This window comes from Pieris rapae, chromosome 2 (genome assembly GCF_905147795.1).
Source record: "Pieris rapae chromosome 2, ilPieRapa1.1, whole genome shotgun sequence".
NCBI lineage: Eukaryota > Metazoa > Arthropoda > Insecta > Lepidoptera > Pieridae > Pieris > Pieris rapae.
Window position 1 is genome coordinate 11,243,169 of NC_059510.1, and position 23,032 is coordinate 11,266,200.

General features: G+C 40.3%; 1 protein-coding gene across 1 annotated transcript; it reads right to left on the reverse strand.

Moving 5' to 3' along the window:
* Positions 1 to 279: 279 nt before the first annotated feature.
* On the reverse strand, positions 280 to 20,456 carry LOC123689981 (protein obstructor-E-like; the record flags this gene model as incomplete). Its single annotated transcript, XM_045632256.1, has 5 exons — positions 280 to 611; positions 1,537 to 1,641; positions 14,454 to 14,563; positions 19,029 to 19,217; positions 20,213 to 20,456. Coding segments are annotated over 5 exons (723 nt in total), but the record flags the coding sequence as incomplete, so codon positions are not given.
* Positions 20,457 to 23,032: the final 2,576 nt, after the last annotated feature.

Consider the following 23,032-nt stretch of genomic DNA (forward strand, 5'->3'; position numbering starts at 1 on the left):
AATATTTTATTTCCTTAAAACTATTTTAACTTATTAATCTACATACACTGGAGAACATTGAGTATTTCTTTGAAGTATCAGACAAATTAAACCTTAAATCTAATGGAACTAATTAATTGCCTCTTTTAATGAGTTAAAATGTGTAATAACGGTCAATCACTTACATTTACATTATAAAGTGTTACTACGAAATCGAATGCCCGACAGCTAAAGACGAAACTTTGGTAAACTTATTAAAAGCAACCAATATAAAGCAAATATTATTATCATTCATGAAGTTCATTTTTTTAAAATATGCTTTTTTGAATTCTAAGCTTTCTGTTAACACAAGAGAAGTCACGAAACATAAATGAATAAATGAAATATACTTTTGAAACTTCACAATATTTTTTCTGAGACGTTGGTTACCAACCTGTTTTTAGTGACATGTGACTTGACAATTGACGAGTTGATGTAACGACGGTGAGTATTTCAACTGCGCGTGAGTGAGTTTATACAATATGGGGTTTTACGTATTCAACTTAGCAATGTCTATCCTAGTTCCGAGGTCGAGGATGCCCTTGGGGATCTTGGTACTCTTGACTCGGTCTGTGGGACTTGTGGGGCACTTGCTGAAAAGGCAGTTAAAACTTGTATTAAAATTTACGGAATTTTTAGTGCCTTTATTTCTGCTTTTTGTGTCAATAATATATACGATCTCTAGACAAAAAAAATATTACACAAATAATATACATGCAATAGCTAAAATTATTTTAAATAAAAATAAGTATACAAGTAAATGTTACAAAGTTAGAAAAAGATATAATATTTATTTATCAAAAAGCTTTGCCAGCGGCCGTTACAATTACTATATAACACTTTAATCTTTAAAGACTTAATCTTCCCCGATCATCTCCTTGACAATGAAAGGCTCTTGAAGACTTTGTAGTCTATCGATCGCATGGAAGCCTTTTACTTGTAGCCTTGATGCGCCCTAATTCCTATAATGGACAGGACGCTGATATTGATTTTGCCTCGTAATATATGTATTATCTTGACTTTTGAAACTGAGAAATAGATGCTTGAGGCCAACTTCAAACCTTGTTTTTACGTAATACGTCGCGACTTAGGAAATTTAAAATGACTTCACTTAGGTTCTTTTACAAATTGTTAAATGTCAAATACAGTAATGTCTTATAGAATATTAACATTGTTGTCACTTATTCGATCTCCAGCTTTAAAGAATAGCGGAATTTTCCAAATTCCGTCTGCAAGAACCAACCTAGGTTCAGGCACCTATCATTCGATATCTTTACACTTACCAATTATGTATTTTTATTTTTTGTATCATTATAGTATAAATGTATATATATATGACAATTATTAGGTATAATTGTCATATATTTTAGAAAAGATAACTTGCGCTTTGTATGTATGATGGAACGGATAATGTAGATATACCTATGAATTTAGGTACTGATTAAACATATAAAACCAGCTAAGATGTACTAAGATAAACTATAGTTGAATAGTGTTTAAAATATCACGGAAACTAACCTGTCTCTCCTCCTGGACCTCTTCTGGTGCAGGTGGAGTGGTAGTGGGTACGTCACACTCCTCTGTGGGAGGCACCACGCATCTCAACGAGCGTCTATCGAAGACCAACTGTATCACAAAGAACGGTTCGGTGGCCGTCGATACGTAATCTTATACTAAAATAAGTCCTGAGTACATACCTCAAGGTTGCTCCTTGTTAGGGCGAAAGGCACAAAAAAAACACGTCAGCCGTAAGGATGGATAGATTGTTAGTTTTGGGAACAAGAAATGTTAGGACTGATGCTGTACCTTGCCTTACAATAATAGTTCACGAATACGCACAAAAACACTCACTATAATAGTCTAAATGGAGGACGTAACTATTGACAAGAGATGCACAAAAAAACACTATAAAATTGCATCTAACTGTACGCAACGAATGTTCAACCACGACTCGTTCACAATGCGAATGCGCGGATCAGCCGAGTTAAAAATATTTTTGGGACCACCCTCATGGCCCTCAATTTATTTTATCAACTAAATATGATTCTATTCCGAACAGTCCCCCGTCCCAGTCAGGCTTAACATGACTGAGTCTAAAACCGGAGGCTGGTAGCAAAGGTTATGCCACTGGAAGACGTGACAAGCAGGCCACGGCTCTTTTTAAAACCGATTCCCCAACGCGGACCTCGGCGACTCGTGGGGTACCATCTGCACCCGGGAATAGTTTAATAATGCGACCGCGTCTCCAAGATAATGGTGGCATATTTGGTTCTTTGATAAGAACCAAGTCCCCAACCTTAGGCGGATCTGTTTTATCTATCCAACGAACTCGTTGCTGCAATAAATGGAGATATTCTATATTAAAACGTTTCCAAAAACTCTGAGATAATTGTTGTAGCAGTTGGAAACGTGAGAGCCGATTTATTGGTGTGTCTACAAATGGATATTCAGGTAACGCATTGAGAGGAGCCCCAATCAAAAAATGTCCAGGAGTTAAAGCTTCTAGATCATTTGGGTCCGAAGATATAGGACAAAGTGGTCGTGAGTTCAAAACAGATTCAATGTTACAAAAGACTGTGGCTAGTTCTTCATATGTAAGAACTGATTCTCCTATAATTCGTCGTATATGTGTTTTGGCCACCTTCACTACAGCCTCAAATATTCCACCCCAAGATGGATATCCAGCCGGACTAAATTTCCATTTAATTCCACGACGAGAAAGTGAATTTTCGATAGGCAGTTGGTTTTCAGTCAAAAACTTATAAACTTCTCCGAGGTAACGTTCACTGCCCTTAAAATTTGTCCCACAGTCGGAGCGAATCAAGTTTGGTAATCCTCGACGACTAACAAAACGAGACAAACAAGCGATAAAAGCTTCAGTACTAAGTGATGACACCACCTCCAGGTGTACGGATTTTGTAACAAGACAGACAAAGACACAGAGGTACCCTTTTACGATCTTGGCGTTTCGCAATGATGAAACCTTGATGGAAAATGGCCCAGCAAAATCGGTGCCTACACCAGAGAAGGGTCTAGCAGCAGTAATGCGATCTGGAGGCAAATCTCCCATTTGTGGTTGAGTCAAGGATGCTTTAAGTCGATAACAAGGAATACACTTAAAAATAACATTTCGAATAGCCCTCCTGGCTGACAAAATCCAAAATTGTTGATGAATAATAGCCAAAAGTGTATTTAAGCCAACATGTGCATTCTTTTCGTGTCTGTCAGTAATTATCGAATCTCCCAATGGAGTTCGATTAGGAAGGAGAAGCGGATGTTTATGATTATAAGGTAGTTCTGAATGGCGTAATCTCCCACCTACGCGTAACAAACCCTTATCATCAATAAATGGATTCAGCCGAGCAACAGATCCCTTTAATTTACCTTGTCCTTTTAGAGTAGCAAAGACTGTTTCAAAATGCTTAGCTTGGATATAACGAACCCAGAATAATAAGGATTCATTTCTTTCATCTGGTGATAATACATTTGACATATTCTTAATTGTTGGATTCCTTGAATTATAAATAAACCTCCTAATCCAGGCGGTCACTCCAATCAATTTGTCTAATGAACTAAACCTTGCGAGTAACGGGTCTAAGTTTTCTATCGATTCCTGAACGACAAGAGAAATAACTCTTAAACCCGGAAGGGGCTCAACAAGTTCCGTTTTAGTGCGAGGCCAACAATTTTCGGGTTGGTACAGCCAACCTGGAGCCCACCATAAGGGATGGTCTAATATTACTGGAGCCTCACAACCTCGAGATGCACAGTCTGCCGGATTAAGTTCTCCCGGTACATGCCTCCAATCCAAGGTCACGACAGATTGCTGAATTTGACAAACCCTATTGGCCACAAATACTTCCAAAACATGAACTGACGCTTGCAGCCATGCAAGAACTATCTGACTATCAGTCCAAGCAAAACACTTCTGAATATTCATTTTTTGGCCAAAAATGGATTTAACATGGTTTATCAAACGTGTCAATAGAACAGCACCTGATAACTCTAATTTAGGAATTGTTAAGCGTGTTCTTACCGGTGCAACCTTACTCTTTGCCATAACTAGTTTAACCGTTACAACACCAGATTGATTGACAGAACGAATATAAACTGCAGCAGCATAACCACTTTCCGATGCATCACAAAAACCATGAATATCCACTATGCATTTCCCTGGTGGCAATAAAGACCTATCAATTTTAATCAATTGAATTTCAGGAAGCGACGAAACAAACCTAACCCAAACACTTAACAATTCACCAACTAAAGGGGCATCCCATGTTAATCCTTGTAACCAAAGCTTTTGTATAAAACATTTTGCCCAAAAAACAACTGGAGCTAACCATCCATTAGGATCGTATATCCTGGCTACAGTTGAAAGTACTACACGCTTTGTCCAAGATTTAATTACATCTATGTCTTGCACTCGAAAGGTAAATATATCACCTAACGGTTGATACTGAATACCTAATACTGCAACAGCGTCAGGGTTGTCCACGTTCTGAAAAATATAAGGATGTTGTTGATGATCCTCGGGTAAACCAGCAAGAACAGCTTGTGAGTTAGACACCCATTTCCTTAACTCATATCCACCAGCCTTAAGAATCCCAATTAGCTCATCGCGTAGTATCAAGGCTTCTTTCTCATTTGCAGCTCCAGTGCAAATGTCATCAACGAAAACATCACTATTCAAAACATCAGCTGCTCTTGGAAATTGCAAACGTTCTCGCTCAGCCAATTCTAACAATGTACGAATAGCAATATAAGGACTTGATCTGAGTCCGTATGTATTGGTATTTAATTCAAATACTGTAACTGGATCGGATTCCTTCTCACGCCACAAGATAAGTTGATAGCAACGGTCATCAGTATGAATTACAGTTTGCCTAAACATCATTTTAATATCTGCAACAAATACAATCTGATGTCTTCTAAAATTTGTTAAAATATCACCAATGTCACGATGTAACTTTGGGCCCGAATGCAAACATTGATTTAAAGAAACTCCATTGGAAGTAGGCGCTGAGCCATCAAAAACCACTCTTATTTTACCACCTTTAAACACAGCATGATGTGGAATGAAGTAGTGCTCCTGTGTGCGCCAATCATAATCAGAAACTGACATATGTCCGAGCTTAAAGTACTCGTCCATAAACTCTATATACTTAGCACGAAAAGTAGAATCTCTTTTCATTCGTCTCTCCATGGATGTTAACCTTTTCTCAGCTAAAGACCTGGAGTGACCCAAAGGTGGTCGGGATGGTAAAAAAGGTAACCTCGTGACAAACCTACCCGAGCGGAGACGACCAGTGTTATTCTGAAGAGTCGCGTCCAACGCGCCTACAGAATGCACGTGTGGTACGCGCTCTGCATGCGCTTAGTTATTTGTGAATGCGTAAGCGCGTGATGTGTTTTATGTGTTATTTACGTGCTGGAGTGACCATTCTATGTGTCTGTATGGTCCAGATTAAATCATTGCAAGGAATTTATTAAGACCTTGGTGTCTGGATGGAGCTGGACACAATAAATATTATATCTGTGTCTGCGCGTGACGATAGTGTCTTGAAGCGCGAAGATTTATAATAAGTTGTGTGGTATCTACACTTTGTGTAAGGGACAGTGACCCACTGTGTGCGAGTATTGGTCCTTATTAAGAAATAACCACTACTGTTGAAGCGATTGGTCATTGGATTAGTCGTTGGCGGCCTGGTGGAACCGGGGGTGAATTACGCCATCTGCGCGTATTGCGTCATCCAAGGGCGTGGCGTAATAAGCTGTGTGTGTATATATATTTGTATAAGGGATAGAGACCCATTGTGTGTGTCAGTTGCGGCTGGGAGGAATTGGCGGTACCCCATTTGTGTGTGATTACGTCATCTCGACTAGCGGCGGTGATTTCAGTTTAAGCGTATGAATTCTAAGTGTGTATAGATTAAGATTTTAGAATTTAAGTTTATAGTATTTATATTGTTTAGATAGTAAGCTTTTTCTTCTTTCTTTCTCTTGGTAATGGGTCTTACACTAATTTTGGTGTGATAGTGAAAGACACATTACTGGACGGGCAAGGCCAGGTCTCCATAAGGGGCCTGGACCAATTTTTGTCGGCAAGATGGCCGAGAGTGACAGAAGGAGTAGGTCTCGCTCTGGATCCCGGAGGCGGGAATTTATACGTGACCTGTCGCCCCCCTCTGTTGTGGTGAAGGCGAGTAAGAAGAAGGCTGTGAAACATGCAGTTGGTCTCGAGGAGGCTGAGCGGGAGATGGTGGAGCAAGTGGCTCGTTCAGCTTTGGAACGCCAATTGCGGAGTGATCGTAGGGAGGCTAGGCGCAAGGAAGAGGCGGATGTTTCTGAGGGCGCCTCAGGCGCTGCCTTAGAGGCTGAGAGGACGGGAACCACGTCATTAATGTCTAGTGACATTAATGACGTGATTTTTAAAGAGGTGCCTGAACTGAGGGAACGGATGGTGGCCCAGGTTCGTCGTATTGTGGAGATTGCGGCGAAGTCGAAGAACCTAAAAGGGGACTTTGTCCGTGACCTCAAGGTCGCAGCAAAAGACCTGGGCGAGATTGTGGAAAACCTTGCAGAACGGTGCTTGGAGGGTGATGAGGGGAGGCGTCTCGAAAGAGATAATAACCGGCTGAGGGCCCGAGTGTCTGACCTTGAGTCGGAAATTTGTGCCCTTAGACGGGACTTTACCGAGCGTACAGCCCGTTCTGTAGAACAGGAAAAGCAAATGGTCGCTTTAAGAATGGAGATGTCGAGAGGAAACAAGCATTCGGACGAATTAGCGGGTCTATCGGTGAATGGACTCCGCGAAATTATGGCGGGGTTTGTATCGGAAGTTAAAGGGGAGTTGTTGGCGGACATGATGCGGGCGGTGGGAGGCATGATGGATGCTAAGCTAGCTGGAATTGGAGATCGCCTCCTCCCGAGGCCGACCATTCGTCCTCCACTGGCGGCTTCGCGGGTAGTAGATGTGGGTTCTTTTGGTGGAGTCGAGGGGCTTGCTGCGCGGCGGGAGACATCTGAGGTAGGCAATGTTGTCATGGAGGTGACTGAGAATTGGTCGACGGTGACGGGGAAAAAGGGAAAGAAATCAAAGGCGGTTTCCACATCTAAACACACTTGCGGGACATCTGGTGTGGCATCCTCTGCAACGCCCCTGGTGAAGGCCGTGCCTCCTGAACCATTGAGGCTGCCAGTTGGAGGACTATCCCAAGCAAAACCTGGTCTGAGGCAAAATGGTCTTGGGGGTGTAAAGTATGGGCAGGCTGAGCGCAATACTACGCGGACGCTCGTGGAGCCTACTACTGCTGCTGTTGTTCTAACGTTGCGGAAGGAGGCGGCAGAAAGGGGCCACACGTACGCCGCCCTTCTGTCCAGAGCCAAGCAGGACATCAGCCTGACAGGTTTGGGCATTGAAAGGGTGAGCGTGCGTACAACTGCTACAGGGGCGCGGATGCTAGAAATCCCGGGTTCCCAGAGGGGGGAAAAGGCCGACCGCCTCGCGGCGAGCCTTCGGGAGGTGCTGGCGGACGTGGCTCGGGTGGAGAGACCCGTCAAATGTGCGGATCTTTACATCCGAGACCTCGACGACAGCATTACCGTTGAGGAGGTGGTGGCAGCCGTGGCAGCTAAGGGTGGTTGCTCTGCTCACCAAATAAAGCCCGGGCAAATTCTTAGGCGTGACAATGGTATGGGGGACATATTTATCTTATGTCCCATCTCTGCTGCCAAGAAGGTAGCCGAAGGGAGGCTTCTTATTGGGTGGAGCTCGGCCAGAGTAGAGATACGCGAAGAACGACCTCTAAGATGTTTTAAATGCATGCGACTGGGGCATACAAGAGAAGTGTGTACATCAGAAGTGGATTTAGGAATGGCCTGTTATAGGTGCGGGAAGGTTGGACATAAGGCTGGTGATTGCGGTTTGCAGGCACATTGCGTGGTCTGTGCTTCGGCTGGAGTACCAGCGGGGCATAAAATGGGTGGACGGGCTTGCAAGCCTCCACCGATTAGCAAAGGGGGTTTTATTGTGGCTGCGGAGCATTCTTCGCCGGAGGTGTTCATCCCTGGGGAGTCTGGTGCAATGTCTGATTAATATGGATAGAAATTGCACCAGCTTTCTACAAGGGAACCTAAACCATTGCGCTGCGGCGCAAGACTTGTTCTTGCAGTCCATGGCGGAGCTGGGGGCGAAAGTTGCGGTTGTTTCTGAACCATACTACGTGGCTCAGCGGAGCCACTGGATGGGAGACACTTTGGGGGTGGTGGCTGTTATCGTAAGTCCGATGGATATGGCTATTACCCTTAGAGAAAGGGGGCCTGGGTTTGTCATGGTTGACTGGGGGCTTTGTTCGGTAATAGGCACTTATTTCTCCCCTAACAAGCCGCTTAGAGATTTCGAAAGCTTTATTGGTGACTTGGGTCGTGCGATCCAGCGGGCCTTGCCCAGGCCAGTTATCCTGATGGGAGATTTAAATGCTAGGTCCACCGCCTGGGGTGACACTTCTGTAAACCCAAGGGGGCCGCTTCTGGAGGAGTGGGCGGCGGAGATAGGGCTTATATTTATAAATAGGGGGACGGAGCCTACATGTGTACGACCACAGGGAGTGTCACGGGTAGATGTCACGCTTGCTTCCTCAAACTTCGCCTGGAGATTGTCTGGATGGGAGGTAATGAGGGATTTGGAGACGTTTTCAGATCACCGTTACATTAGGTTTGTCGTAAATGCTTCTTTAGGACCACCTCTGAGGTCGCGGACCAGTCGTCGGACTTTTCCGCGTTGGACTGTTGGTCGACTTAACCGGGAGCGAGCGGAAGAGGTTGCCATTGTTCAGGCGTGGTGTGCGGATTCAACCCCGGTTGAATGCGTAGAAGAAGGCGTCCGCAGACTCCAACGGAACATGACTGAGGTGTGCAACGCCTCCATGCCTAAGTGGAGACCGCCACCTCTGCGGAAGGCAGTCTACTGGTGGACTCGGGAAATCGAAGAGCTTCGCAGGGTATGTAGTAGTGCTAGGAGGACTTATCTTAGGAGTTGCCGACGAAGAAGTGATGATCCGCAGGTCAGAGAGGGATTGCGGTTGGCCTACTGTAGACACAAGAAGGTTCTTCAGGTGGCCATCTTAGACGCCAAGAACGAGGCACATAAAATGTTCTTAAAGGAGTTAGACAGTGATCCCTGGGGGCGCCCTTACCGAGCAGCTCGGAAAAGGCTGAAGGGCGCAGGGGCTCCACTAACAGAGACTCTTGAGCCCACCTTGCTTGATAATGTGATCTCGGGGCTTTTCCCTTTGCCTCCGAACATCGTCCTTCCAAGAATGGTGACCTCGGTGGTGGTGGGGGACGTCGATAGAGAGCAAGCTCCTGAGGTGACTGACCCAGAAATAGAGTCCATACTTTGTCGCCTGAAGAGCAGAAAGAAGGCACCAGGTCCAGATGGCTTGCATGCTAGGGTCTTAGCGGTAACTTTTCCCCACATGGGGGAAACCATTCGGGGTCTGTTTAACTTATGTCTACGTAGTGGACGGTTCCCGATAGCATGGAAGGAGGGCCAATTGTGTCTCATCCGAAAGGAAGGTCGTGCGCCGAACAGCCCTGGAGCTTACCGGCCCATAATTCTCTTAGACGAAGCTGGTAAGGCGTTGGAATGGATTATTGCCTCTCGTTTGGGCCGTCACCTCTCGATCGTCGGGCCGGACCTGGACGAAGCCCAATATGGCTTCCGGGCTGGTCGCTCTACAATCGATGCTCTCACGGACCTAAAACAGCACACCAAGAGTGTAGTCGAGCGGGGTGGGAGGGCGTTAGCAGTGTCTCTCGACATTGCCAATGCCCTTAATAGCCTTCCATTTGGCGTGATCAGAGAGGCCCTTAAATTTTTCGAGGTTCCCCTGTACTTGCGCCGAATAGTAGGGAGCTATCTGGAAGGACGACAGGTCGCTATTGTGAACGGACAGGGAGAAATCGTTCGCTATCCGGTGATGTGCGGAGTTCCACAGGGATCAGTTCTTGGACCGTTTCTGTGGAATATTAGCTATGATTGGGTGCTGCGAGGTGCACTGCTTCCTGGGATGCGCCTCTTCTGCTATGCAGACGACACTCTAGTCGTAGCGAGCGGAGGGTCATTTGGGGAGGTGGCTCAGCTTGCGATGGCCGGTACAAGGCTTGTTGTTAGGCGGATCCAGGCCCTGGGTCTCAAGGTGTCCCTTGACAAAACGGAAGCCCTGCTATTTCATGGCCCAAAGATGGGTCCTCCTTCGGGGGCGGCATTGGTGATTGAAGGCCTTAGGATTCCGGTGGCCCCCTCCATGAAATATCTTGGTCTTGTTTTAGATGGTCGCTGGAATTTCGAGCCCCATTTTAAATCTCTCGAGGGGAGACTTGTGAGGGCGGCAGGAGCACTTGGCACGCTCTTGCCTAACCTTGGAGGCCCATGCCAAAGCGTGCGCCGGCTGTACTGCGGAATCATTCGCAGTATGGCCCTGTACGGGGCCCCCATTTGGGACGACGCGCTGAGCAGGCGGACGAACCGTATGCTTATACGGAGGCCGCAGCGAGTGATCGCGGCTCGGGCAGCTCGCTGCTACCGTACAGTATCGTTTGAGGCGGCCTGTGTGTTAGCTGGTACTCCTCCTTGGGAGCGGGAGGTAGAAGTGATTGCTGCCTCATACCGCGCGAAGGCCGAGGTAATGGATAGCGGGAACGTCACATGGGGGGAAATAGCGGGGCATGTGAGGCGTCATGCCAGAGACATTCTTTTTAAAAGGTGGTCTGACGATCTTGCTACGCCCCGCGCTGGTGCATTGACGGTAGGGGCAATCCGCCCAGTCCTAAAAGACTGGGTGAATAGAAACTGGGGTGCTGTGACGTTTCGGCTATCGCAGATATTGTCTGGGCATGGATGCTTTGGTCGGTATCTTCATAAGGTGCCTAGAAGGGAGATACATCCGTTGTGCCACCACTGCGGCGCTCCAAATGACACGGCGGAGCATACTGTGGCTGAGTGTGTCACCTGGACAAGGGAGCGTCATGACCTGGTATCGGTTATAGGGGCGGACCTCACTTTACCGGGTATTATAATAGCAATGCTAGGGAGCGAGGAGGCTTGGAGTGCAATGGTCTCCTTCTGTGAGCATGTAATGCTGCAGAAGGAGGCAGCTGAGCGACTGAGGGAGAGGTCTGGGGATGCCTGTAGAAGGACCGGTAGTTCAAGGTTGGGGGCTCGACCTCGAGTAGCCCGGAACCGCAGGTCATGATTAGCTCTCTATGTCGGATATAAGCCCGGGTCCCTTGGGTAGAATGCCTAGCGAACCCCGAGGGCCCATCTTAAGGGCGTGTGATGGGCTGAGGTGGTTTTAGTGGGTAGGGTCTCGCTACCCCTCTGAATAGCAGAGGGTTTTGAGTGTAGATCCAGCCCCACAGTCCCCGCGTTAAGTTCGTTTCTTGATGCGGGCCTGCAGAAGTGCATTTCCACCTCATAAAAAAAAAAAAAAAAAAAAAAAAAAAAAAAAAAAAAAAGTGTTATTCTGAAAAAACAATTCACATTCTTGGTGCTCCGGATTTTCACGAGCCGCTGTGGGAGGCTCTTCGACTTCCCAAAACCGTTGAATGGCTTCAGCAAGTGAGAGTCCCACACACAAGTTACCATCTTCAACGCTAAGAGATTCTATTGGAAACACAGGACCCATAATGACATCACCAAAATCAGTTGTGACTGCTACTAAACCCGCTGGTTGTAAAAGTGTGCTTTTACTTAGCCGCAGCATTCCCAAAACTTCTGCTCCGAGTAGCAAATCGATTTGACCTGGAATATGAAATGTACAATCCGCTAAGTTTAGACTACGTGTAAAATCTAATATCTCCGATGGTAATTTAACAAGTGGGTGTCTGCCCATAACATTATCTAAAATTATGGCAGAAATTGTAATCTGTGGCTGAGAGCATTGAACAGGAGAAAAAGTAAGTGTAACTTGTCCCCGCAAACCAGCAACCTTAGAGCCACCTACACCAAATATACTCCCGCTAGCAGGGAAAATACGCAACTGTAACCTATCCACCAAATCCATTGACACCAAACTTCCCTGTGCTCCAGAATCCAAAATCGCACGCGTGGTTACCTGCTCACCTGATGGAGAACCAACACAAATCTGTGCGGTGGGTAACAAAACAGTAATAGGAGATGTAGGAGTTCTAGTAGGGACGTGACCTAGTCAATATCCTTCTGGTTCAGGGACCCGCTGGCCTAAACGAGGCCACTCAGAAAAGGGCAAAGGCCTAACAAAATTACGACGTTGCTGTTTAATAACAGGTGATGCACAAGAGTCATAATTATCTTTGCTCTTAGGAAGTTGTTGCTGATCAGAGGTGACACGAGTCCTGTTATGAGACCTTAAGTTTCCCCCGCCCCTGCAGGGTGGTGGCTGCCTCCGATGATAATCATAATAACCTGATCCTGTACGGTGCCTGGAAGCATGACCAAAACTACAGTGTCTAACCTTCACACCACCATTCCACTGATCACCTGTATTTTGCATATCTTCAACAAACTCCCGTGCCGGTGCAGCTGATTGGGGTGAACCATTCATATTACCACAAAGTATAATGTGATGATTACCATTACATTGTTTGCATGGTCGTGACACTTGGCATTGTGATGCCAGGTGTTTACCTAAACAACCATAACACCACTTCCGCTGTCGGGCAATATTTCGCCGTGCTTGAAAACGTAATGCTAAAAACTTTTGACATGACACTACGGTGTGATCAGGGACTCGACAATAAACACAACATTTGCCTGGATGTTGAGTTGCCACGTTATAAACTCGCTGGTCAGGGCGTCGCATTAAGCGCATATGCTGTTGTCGCGGCCTACTAGAAATTGGGGCCGGCGTCGTGGACGGCGCTGGAACATTATCCTGTCTGCGACACTCATCCTCTAAAAACAAGATCAATTCATCAAACGTGGGAAGATGAGTGGTTGAATCTCCACCATACGCCTGTTCAAATCGGGTGCGCATATCTAAATTTAGTTTTTGTAATGTAATATGCAACAAAATAAAAGACCAACTATCTACAGGCAAATTTAAACCCCTTAAGCCATTAATTGCCACTAATAAAGGATTTAAAACTTGAATTCTTAAGTTGTGGCTCTGCACATTACTATGTAAATTTAAAATGACATTTACGTGGCTATCCGCTAGCCTACGTATATTTTGATACCGCCTCATTAGTAAATCTCTGGCTATATCATAATTGTTGTCCACAATTGCTAAATGTTGGACTAACCCTTTAGCCTCCCCGGTGAGACTAGCCAACAAATATGCCAACTTTTGCGCAGATGTTAAATCACCCCTTGAGTGCACTAAACTATCGAATAAATGTATAAACGCCACCCATTGGCTTAAGTCGCCACTAAAATGGGGCAAATCTAATTTGGGTAACCTACCTATAATACCACTTGAAGTTAAACTATCCTTCGATTGAAGGTTATTTGACTGAGTAGCCGAATTTAATTTAATAATACCAACGGCTTCCCTGATTTGATCAGCCAAATCCTCAGCCTGATCCATGTCTCCACAAACCTTGTCCATCACCTCCGGTTCCAAACCCAATGCAAGCAATGCCTGATACGATTTATATAAATCTTTCATCCTATCCTCTAACGCGTCACTTCTTGATAGAAGGGCCTGTACGCGATCTTTTCGCGAAATATTTAAAACGGCCGATCCTAGCCACCGCAATACACCAGCTATTTGTGCCTTGTGCGAAACCGCCATTATATAAAAGTATAAAAGAACAAACAATAGCACAAAAATCAAATAAAAAGCAAATTATAATAAGCGGCTAATAACTTACTACAAAAAACGATTTATAACACTATCAAAACACTATAATCCCTACAAACATAACAAGATATATGCATTAATAAGTTATGAACCCAGGACTTATATACCGAAAAATCATTAACTAAAATGAAACCACGCTCTGCTACCAAAAAATTATGTATCACAAAGAACGGTTCGGTGGCCGTCGATACGTAATCTTATACTAAAATAAGTCCTGAGTACATACCTCAAGGTTGCTCCTTGTTAGGGCGAAAGGCACAAAAAAAACACGTCAGCCGTAAGGATGGATAGATTGTTAGTTTTGGGAACAAGAAATGTTAGGACTGATGCTGTACCTTGCCTTACAATAATAGTTCACGAATACGCACAAAAACACTCACTATAATAGTCTAAATGGAGGACGTAACTATTGACAAGAGATGCACAAAAAAACACTATAAAATTGCATCTAACTGTACGCAACGAATGTTCAACCACGACTCGTTCACAATGCGAATGCGCGGATCAGCCGAGTTAAAAATATTTTTGGGACCACCCTCATGGCCCTCAATTTATTTTATCAACTAAATATGATTCTATTCCGAACACCAACATTGCAGGACACCTCTGCAGACGAGGGTATCCCCCCTGGCACTGCCAGTACCTGTTGCAGGACTTGCCCAGAGGAACGTTGCCATTAGGATCTTCATTACAGAGGGCTGGAATGAGAGAGATCAAATGTTAAAATTATTATTTACACATACGTACATAGTGAATGGATGTTGCTTGTAAGAATTTTGTAAAAAACTTGGGATCCAATGGACTTCCCGGTTCTTCTCGCCAGTATACGTTCTTGATTTGAAATCTGGCAGTACATGTCGTAATTTAATTTTGTTACCTATGCGAACAAAAAATATGTATTTTACTTTACCCAAGCAAAACATTAATTTATTTCAGATTATATTTCTACGAAATGTATTTCTAAAAACTCCTTAAGTTGTCACAAGCAAACAAAGGTCTTCTAAAAATGTTTTGGTTTTGTATTTCATATCCCTGAATAATACTGTCGAGAGAAATCAAAACGATATCTACAATATTGTTAGCAATAAACATTATTTTCAATTGATTTCATTTTTATACGATTACATTAACACCGCTGATGATATTGATCTAAAGTGAACCTAATATTCAAAAAAGAATATTGCAAAAATCAACTACACAATAAATAAATATTCGCACAAAACAAAGTCAAAGAAATCGGTGATTTTTTGCTTATGCCAAATGTAAAGCCATAAAATATAATATGCATCTAAGGCAGTGTTTCCTAACCTTATTTGTGTCTTGCTCCATCTTAGCTATACTAAAATTCTTATGCCCCCCCTAATCAACACATATCGCTAATAATAAAAAAATACATCGTTAAAGAAACGTAAATCATATTATTTTTTAGAAAGAAATTACTAGAAAATGTTAACGGTGAAATTTAATTGTAATTCCAAATAATTATAATAAATTTTCGAATAGCCCTTAACAATCAAACTGCCCACGCCCCACAGAGGCCGCCGTGGGCGTTGGGAAACACTGACCTGAGGGGTATTCTTGCGAGACTTTAAATCATATTTTTTTTAAATATGTACAAGTAAGTCAGGGTTCTCAACATCAGCATCTAACAGATTTATCTTGACGAAATTTAAACATACGCAAAAGACATATTTAATCGTAAATAAAAATGCATAAATCCGCGTTACGATACTAGTATGTGTTTGCAGGTGAATGAACGTGAAACGTCTGCACAATTTTATTAACTATCAAATTTATTTTATCCAATGCAAACTCAATTTAAATACACACAAACCCTGTAAGGAATGTCGTTTCTAAAACATTTGTATGTAAATACTAAGCTCTAGGGAGTTAAAAGCATTCTTTCATTTATTGAATGTAACTGGCTGTTTTGTTTGGAATTTTTATTTATTAAAGTTCACTTCATATATAATTCTATATCTACAATATATGTTACATCTTTGCTAAACAATTATTGTAAGCATAAATGTTACTAACAAAAGCCAAATCTTAATTTTTGTATTTATTATTCTTAGTTTTTTTACTATACTTTTGCCTAATACTTCTTTACTTACACTGCTAATCTTTATTATTATTTTTTCTACTAATCATTATTATTAATGAATTATTTTTCTTTTATTAGCGACTGCGGCGCCTATTAGCTGCTGTTCAGGCAGCAATGGTCATTTTGACCAACGTGATAATTATTTTTTGTGTATGCGTGTTTCGTTGGTAATAAAAGTTATATATATGTCTATAATCAAATGGGCACTTACATTACATTATATTATTTATTCCGTTATAATCGCGAAAAAATCTAATGAATGTTGTCTGAACTCCTAATGGCTTTATGCAGACTTTAACTTCAAAAAAGGTATTTTGGATGTGTATATGATATTATCGTTTTAGCGTTAAAGTTTATTAAGAAAGAGAAACCTTATTTCTATACTTACTTAATTACGTCTTAATTAAGACGAATGAATAACCATTATACATGCGAAAGGTTTACTCACTTTAATTTGAAAGGATTTCGTGAAATTTTATGATTATTAGCAATACGCATTACGAATTTCATTTCAATAATGGAGCACTATTGTAAATGGGTCGTTGGCTTTTAGTTAAGTCATTTCATACTAGTTTTTTGATGAAATTACACAAAGGTGTGTGTGAAAATGAAAGAAATAAGCTTCCCGGCTTCGCACGGGTGAAGTGAAGTAAGTTTTTAAAACATTTTATATATATAGATATTGATATGTTCTTCAATATTGTGGAACATTTTTTTGTACTATCATCTATATCATAAAATACATTTATAGGCTTTTTTACACCTTGGGTAGCAATATTGTAATTATTTGATTCAAATGGTGAAAAAGTTTTCAAAATCGATCCAGTACGTTTTGAGCCAATTCCTTACAAACATACCAACATAAGAATCTTTCCTGTATATAATATTAGTATATATGATGTATCTGATGGAGCGTTTAACGAAAATATTCTTGCAAGCAAAACGATGTCGCGTTCTTCGACAGCAGTTCACAAGAGCAGCTTGTTATGTTATTAGTTTCTAGCTAACCCGGCTAACTTCGTTCCGGCTTACAGTCTAATAATATCCTTGTTACTCTAGACAAACCTATTTTAGGATTTTATAAAGATAATAACATTAATTAATACAACTTTTTTGCAAATACAGATATGTTTTAAAGCTTGCTTGGAAAGAAGAATGGCAGTTTTACACATCATTGCCTCTTCTGTCTAGCGCCAATATTGCGATACTGCATGCGAAAGCACTTTTTGATATACTTTTTGATTTTATGATGTCTTTGATTAAAATCAAACACATGTCTTTGATTAAAATCAAAGCCTGCTTATGCATCTCCTCATTCACATCAAGATCGGAAATTCTTGAACTGACACGAATTCGATGTAAAATGATGCGTAGTTTTGTCAACAGATGTCACAACATGGTTTTTGCATTAGTAAAAATAATTTATTGTTTTTCAATAAGAAGAAGAATATTTTAATAATTGCGAAGAATCCTGAAAAAAGCGATGACTAACATCGGTCCAGCCGATCTTGAGTAATAAGTGGTGTAACTAACACAACCTTGTTTTATATATATATTTTTAGTTTAGTTTTAGTATATATTTTTAATACGTATTTTAGTTTCAGAATGTTCTATCGTTTTAGTAGTAACTGTAAAGATATAATAATTATATGGTAAAAACATAATGCAACTTGAACATAAATTGAGAGAATCGTAATCTGAAATGACGATCACAAAATGGGGAACGTGAAACTTTATTTTATCAAGAAAGTTATATTAAATTTGTATTCATTATGACCCTTAAGGAAAATATAATTCATCAATTATGTATGTCGTCTTGGAGGCTTTATGAACAAATGAAATTATTTCGTACGCTGTACCTTATTTTAATTCATAAAACCAGTGGGTTAAGGAATATATTTAAACGATTGTCGTTGACATTATCATACAAAATACCTACTATATGAATTATTTACGGCATGGGAAGTGAGCAGGAAAGTGGGCAGCGTATGTAAATTGGCCATTCACGTAAAAGTGTTAGCATGGTCAATATTTCTGGCAGCGACAAGAATTACTATGACCAGTCCAGTATTGTATATCAATTCCAATACTTTTTGACATGGAAGTAGCATCTTCGCACTAGCGGTCTCGACATTGAATCTTACTTTTAAACTTTACTAAAGTGTTTTACAGTTTATGTGAGCAGGTGAAGTTGTCCCCTCCAGACGCTCAAAGCGTGTATTTCTTTATAATCTTTTTATGCATAGATATAAAATTCCCCCCACGTTATTTCAGCTGCCTAGTTTATATTGTATATATTCATGTATGCGAAAGCTAGTAATATGACCGCGTATTGATCGGAAATAGAGCTCTGAAATGAAACGCGTTCTTTACACCTGAATGACGGAAATTAATAGTAAGTTTTATGTATCAAGCTTTATTCAACTGAATAAGTTAATAAACGGATAAATGTATTTTTTTAATCATTAATCTTTACGATCAAGCCTAACTTAATACTAATAAGTGATTTAAAGCTAAACTAATTTACTACATAATAACACTACTCGTATCTCTATTAAGGGAGAACACTTTTTTATGGTCTTTCAAGAAAAGAGCGTACCAATTCTTAAGATGCCGGTAACGCACTCGCGAGACCTCTGGCATTGAGAGTGTCCATGGGCGGCGGTATCACTTAACATCAGATGAGCCTCCTGACCGTTTGTCCCCTGTTCTATAAAAAAAAACACACTCTCTTGTGTTATATTTTTTTACTTATCACTCTTTAGCACTTTATCACACACATTATCGTCGGCAAATAATGTTTATTAATAATTCGATCATAGATTAATATGAACAGTAACATAATAAAGTAGTAACATAAAGCCAGTTCTTCTTACCCGCTCTACGCCCTTGACTTGCGAACTGGTGGTAAATGTAAATTTACGATTAATTTAATTTGTTTTCCTTGACGTTCATAAGTGTACATGTTTACCTAAATGAATAAAGATATTATGACTATGACTATGACTATAATATAAACAAACATTATCTGTGATAACGTTAAAAATGGTTTGACTTACGATGTTTTTGACATCCGTCTACATTCTCTGGCCAGTCGCAGGAATGAGCGTTCTCGTTGTACAAGAGACCACCAATACAGAGTTGCTCCGTCGCTGTTCCGTTCCAACAAGTCCAGTATCTGGTGCAGGAGGTTTCATGCCCGAATATGCCATACAGCCAATCACAATGCTCCACGCCGATCGGTGGATCTATAATGTATTTGTAGCTATTCAAAACCACCACTAATAATCGAAGAGTTAAATAAAACAGTAAAACAAAAGAAAAAAAAGTAGAAGTAGGAAACAAAAGATTTTTGTACAGAAAACTTTAATAGACAAGTTATGTGGATAATCCATGAATATATCTTGACGTTTCTGTTAAAAGTACTCGCTATATTGCTTTTCTCATATTTTTTATTAACGTTGTTTAGGATGCTGGTACAAACATAGCCTTAAAGAAAGGATAATGAACAACGCATGGACTAATTACAGTTTATTTTCGGCCAAAGTTCATTATTTCGCCGTATTTTATAGAATTCTTCGTCCATAGCTTTTTTATTTGCTTCGACTCGCAATAAGAGATCAGTGATGAGAATGAGGTCCTAGATTCGCAAAAAAAAATTATGTGAGTTTTGACGTGTATAAGTAATTTTAGAGTTACTAAATTGAAATATCTACTAATAACTTTGATCTATTGTTACTCATGTTTCTCAGTAACATCATTATATTGATAATGCAAAATGATGATACCATTCACAATTTAACTGTTATTATAATAATGCGTTTTACTAGGGAAATCCCCGTACGTTTAGTTCTATATGATTCCGCTTTTTAAATCATAGTACAAAGGCATATGTAAGTTAATGCAAATAAATAATGCATCTTGTAAGAATAGAAATGTATTAACTATGGTGGAGCCCTCCCACAACATTGCTGTGCCTAACCAAGGTCCTTAGTGTAATAAATTATAACGTGTAAAATATTTATATAAGGAATGCAATAAAGATTTGAGTTTGAGTTTTGTTTAATTATGCTTTATATGTCAAATCTAATATAAATTCAGATTATACGAATTTATAATCAATCCTGTTTTCTTTCAGTAACATACTAGACATACACTAGAGCGCCACCCAATCTTATACAAGAAAGTTTCATTGAAATTCGGTCAGGCGTTTAAGTTTAAGGACATTAATAAGTCTACTTACTTATTTGAACCTTAGGATATTCGCAGTAGTTGGATCTCCAGGGGTAGTCACATCCTTCAGTCACACCTCTGTGTTTCCCCGCAAAGACCAGGCCATTGGGGCAGTCGTACTGCACCGCCTGGCCACCGTCACACTCCCAGTATTTGTCACAGTACTTGTCGTCTGCAGCTACACGGGACTTGATCTTGCATGGGTCCTCTACTTGCACGCAAGAGATGAACGCGATACTAACGCACAACGCTGAAAATATAGATATAGTTTTTGAGTTAGGTCATTTCGTAATGACAGTTGACATCTAACTGACTGATTTTACTAAATGACAATATCGTTAAACAACGACTAATCGACGAAAGACAATTTTAGCTTTTCGTTTCATGAGGTGATATATTTTACTTATGTACGAAACATTATTATTTGCTTTTGCAATAATACATGTTCCGGCTAATAGTTCTCTTATAAATGATATCGATAGGTAGATTTTTAATCTTGCTTACACACTAAAATTAATCTCGAAAGTTTATATAAAATAGCTTTTATTAGTGGCAGTTAATTTTTATTAGGGCTGTCAAACAACTTTAAATCTATATTTATATTTCAAATGCAATGTGAATGGGAGGCCATTGCCCAAAAGGGACTGCAGTACACGAAGTAATAGAAATAACAATAGCTAACGTAGACTAACACCCGAACCCAATAACTAATCCACAATCTCAGATTGTTTGCAATGACCGTGGCAGTCGACCGATCTCCTATCTGCATCCCAATAACCAAACCTTTTAATCTTTACACTCATATTTGATAATTAATATAAACCAAATAAAGAAAATAAAACCGTTCAAATAATATTAAAATGTACATGTCTATGTTAAGAACATATCAAATTGATTTTTAATTATTTTAAAAACTGGTGTAAGATGAAATCTTAAGATAGGATATTGGCACACTTGAACTGTCATTTTCATACATAGGTCTATATACACCGATCCGACCTATCACGGATAGCTTGTATTGACAGATGGCTATTACAATCCATCGATTGGTTGGCACACTTTTATCAATATTTGGGTTGAGATGTCTATCTCAGATGGTCAAATGTGGATTAAGATAGAGGATATTGGGATGTGTATTTTTATGGTATGGAATTTAAGTGGCTTAATTATTAATTATAACAAATAAGTTGAAAATGACACACTATGTCTTGATTTATTTAGTCACTACATAGTATACCTAAAACAAAGTCGCTTTCTCTGTCCCTATGTCCCTTTGTATGCATAAATCTTTGAAACTACGCAACGGATTTTGATGTGGTTTTTTTTAATAGATAGAGTGGAAGATCAAAAACAAGGTTTATATGTATAATAACATCCATTAAATAGTGGAGAAGTACTGTTATTTTTGAGGTTTCTAATGTGATGTTGTAAATAATTACATTTTTTCCGCTTACATTGCAAACGCAGGCTGAACCCTACGAGTTTTATCAAAATAATGTACGTACTAAGTATTGTACACATTGAAAAGGTCTACAGAAAAGTCCGTGATGGTATATGTCTATCTCTTAACGATAACCCACAATAACTTTTTCTGTCATTTACTTTTTACGACAAATAATGGCTAATTTTCGAAGCGATTTTAACCAATACACCATTAATCCTTAACCAAGAAGATAAACGAAGATACTCGAAAATAAACGAAAATAAACGAAGATAAACGAAAATACACGAAAATAAACGAAGGTAAACGAAAATACACGAAAATAAACGAAGGTAAACAAAGATACTCGAAAGTAATCGAAAAATAAAGATAAACGAAAATACACGAAAATAAACGAAAGTAAACAAAAATGCACGAAAATAAACGAAAATAAACGAAGATAAACGAAAATTCACGAAGATAAACGAAAATGCACGAAAATTAACGAAGGTAAACGAAAATACACGAAAATACACGAAAATACACGATATACACGAAAATAAACGAAGATACTCGAAAATAAATGAAGATAAACGAAAATACACGAAAATAAACGAAGATACTGGAAAATAAACGAAGATAAACGAAAATACACGAAAATAAACGAAGGTAAACGAAAATAAACGAAAATAAACGAAGATAAACGAAAATACAAGACTATAAACGAAGATACTCGAAAAAAACATGGTACACTATGGTTAAATCGTTAAATTTGAAAATGTCACAGACTACGAAGTTTAAATACACCGTAATCAATGAGACATTTGAGCTGGAATTTGGGAAACTAATCCATCGGTATTTATATCCTTTCCACTGATACAAATACGTAAATAATTTTCCAAGTTATGCGTTGATTGACTCTCATCAATAAAGAAAATTGTTCGGATTTGTAATTAATTCCAAACGCACAAATCAATCTTATTGCGAACTTTCTGAGCTGCGGAAAATTGTCTTCATCACTATATATTATAAAAAAAAGTCGCTTTCTCTGTCCCTATGTCCCTTTGTATGCTTAAATCTTTGAAACTACGCAACGGATTTTGATGCGGTTTTTTTTAAATATAGATAGATAGAGTGATTCAAGAGGAAGAGATATATGTATAATAACATCCATTAAATAGAGGAGAAGTACTGTTATTTTTGAGGTTTTTAATGTGTTTTAAATGTCTATCTCTTACGGATAACCCACATTTTTATATACAACGTTCACAGATTTTCTGTATTGTATTTAGTATCAGCCTTGCACCCGTGCGAAGCCGGGGCGGGTCGCTAGTAAATTATAAATTGAAAAGGATCACTTAACTTGAGTCAAATGTATGAGTTAAATTATCTTTGAAGAAACAGTAATTG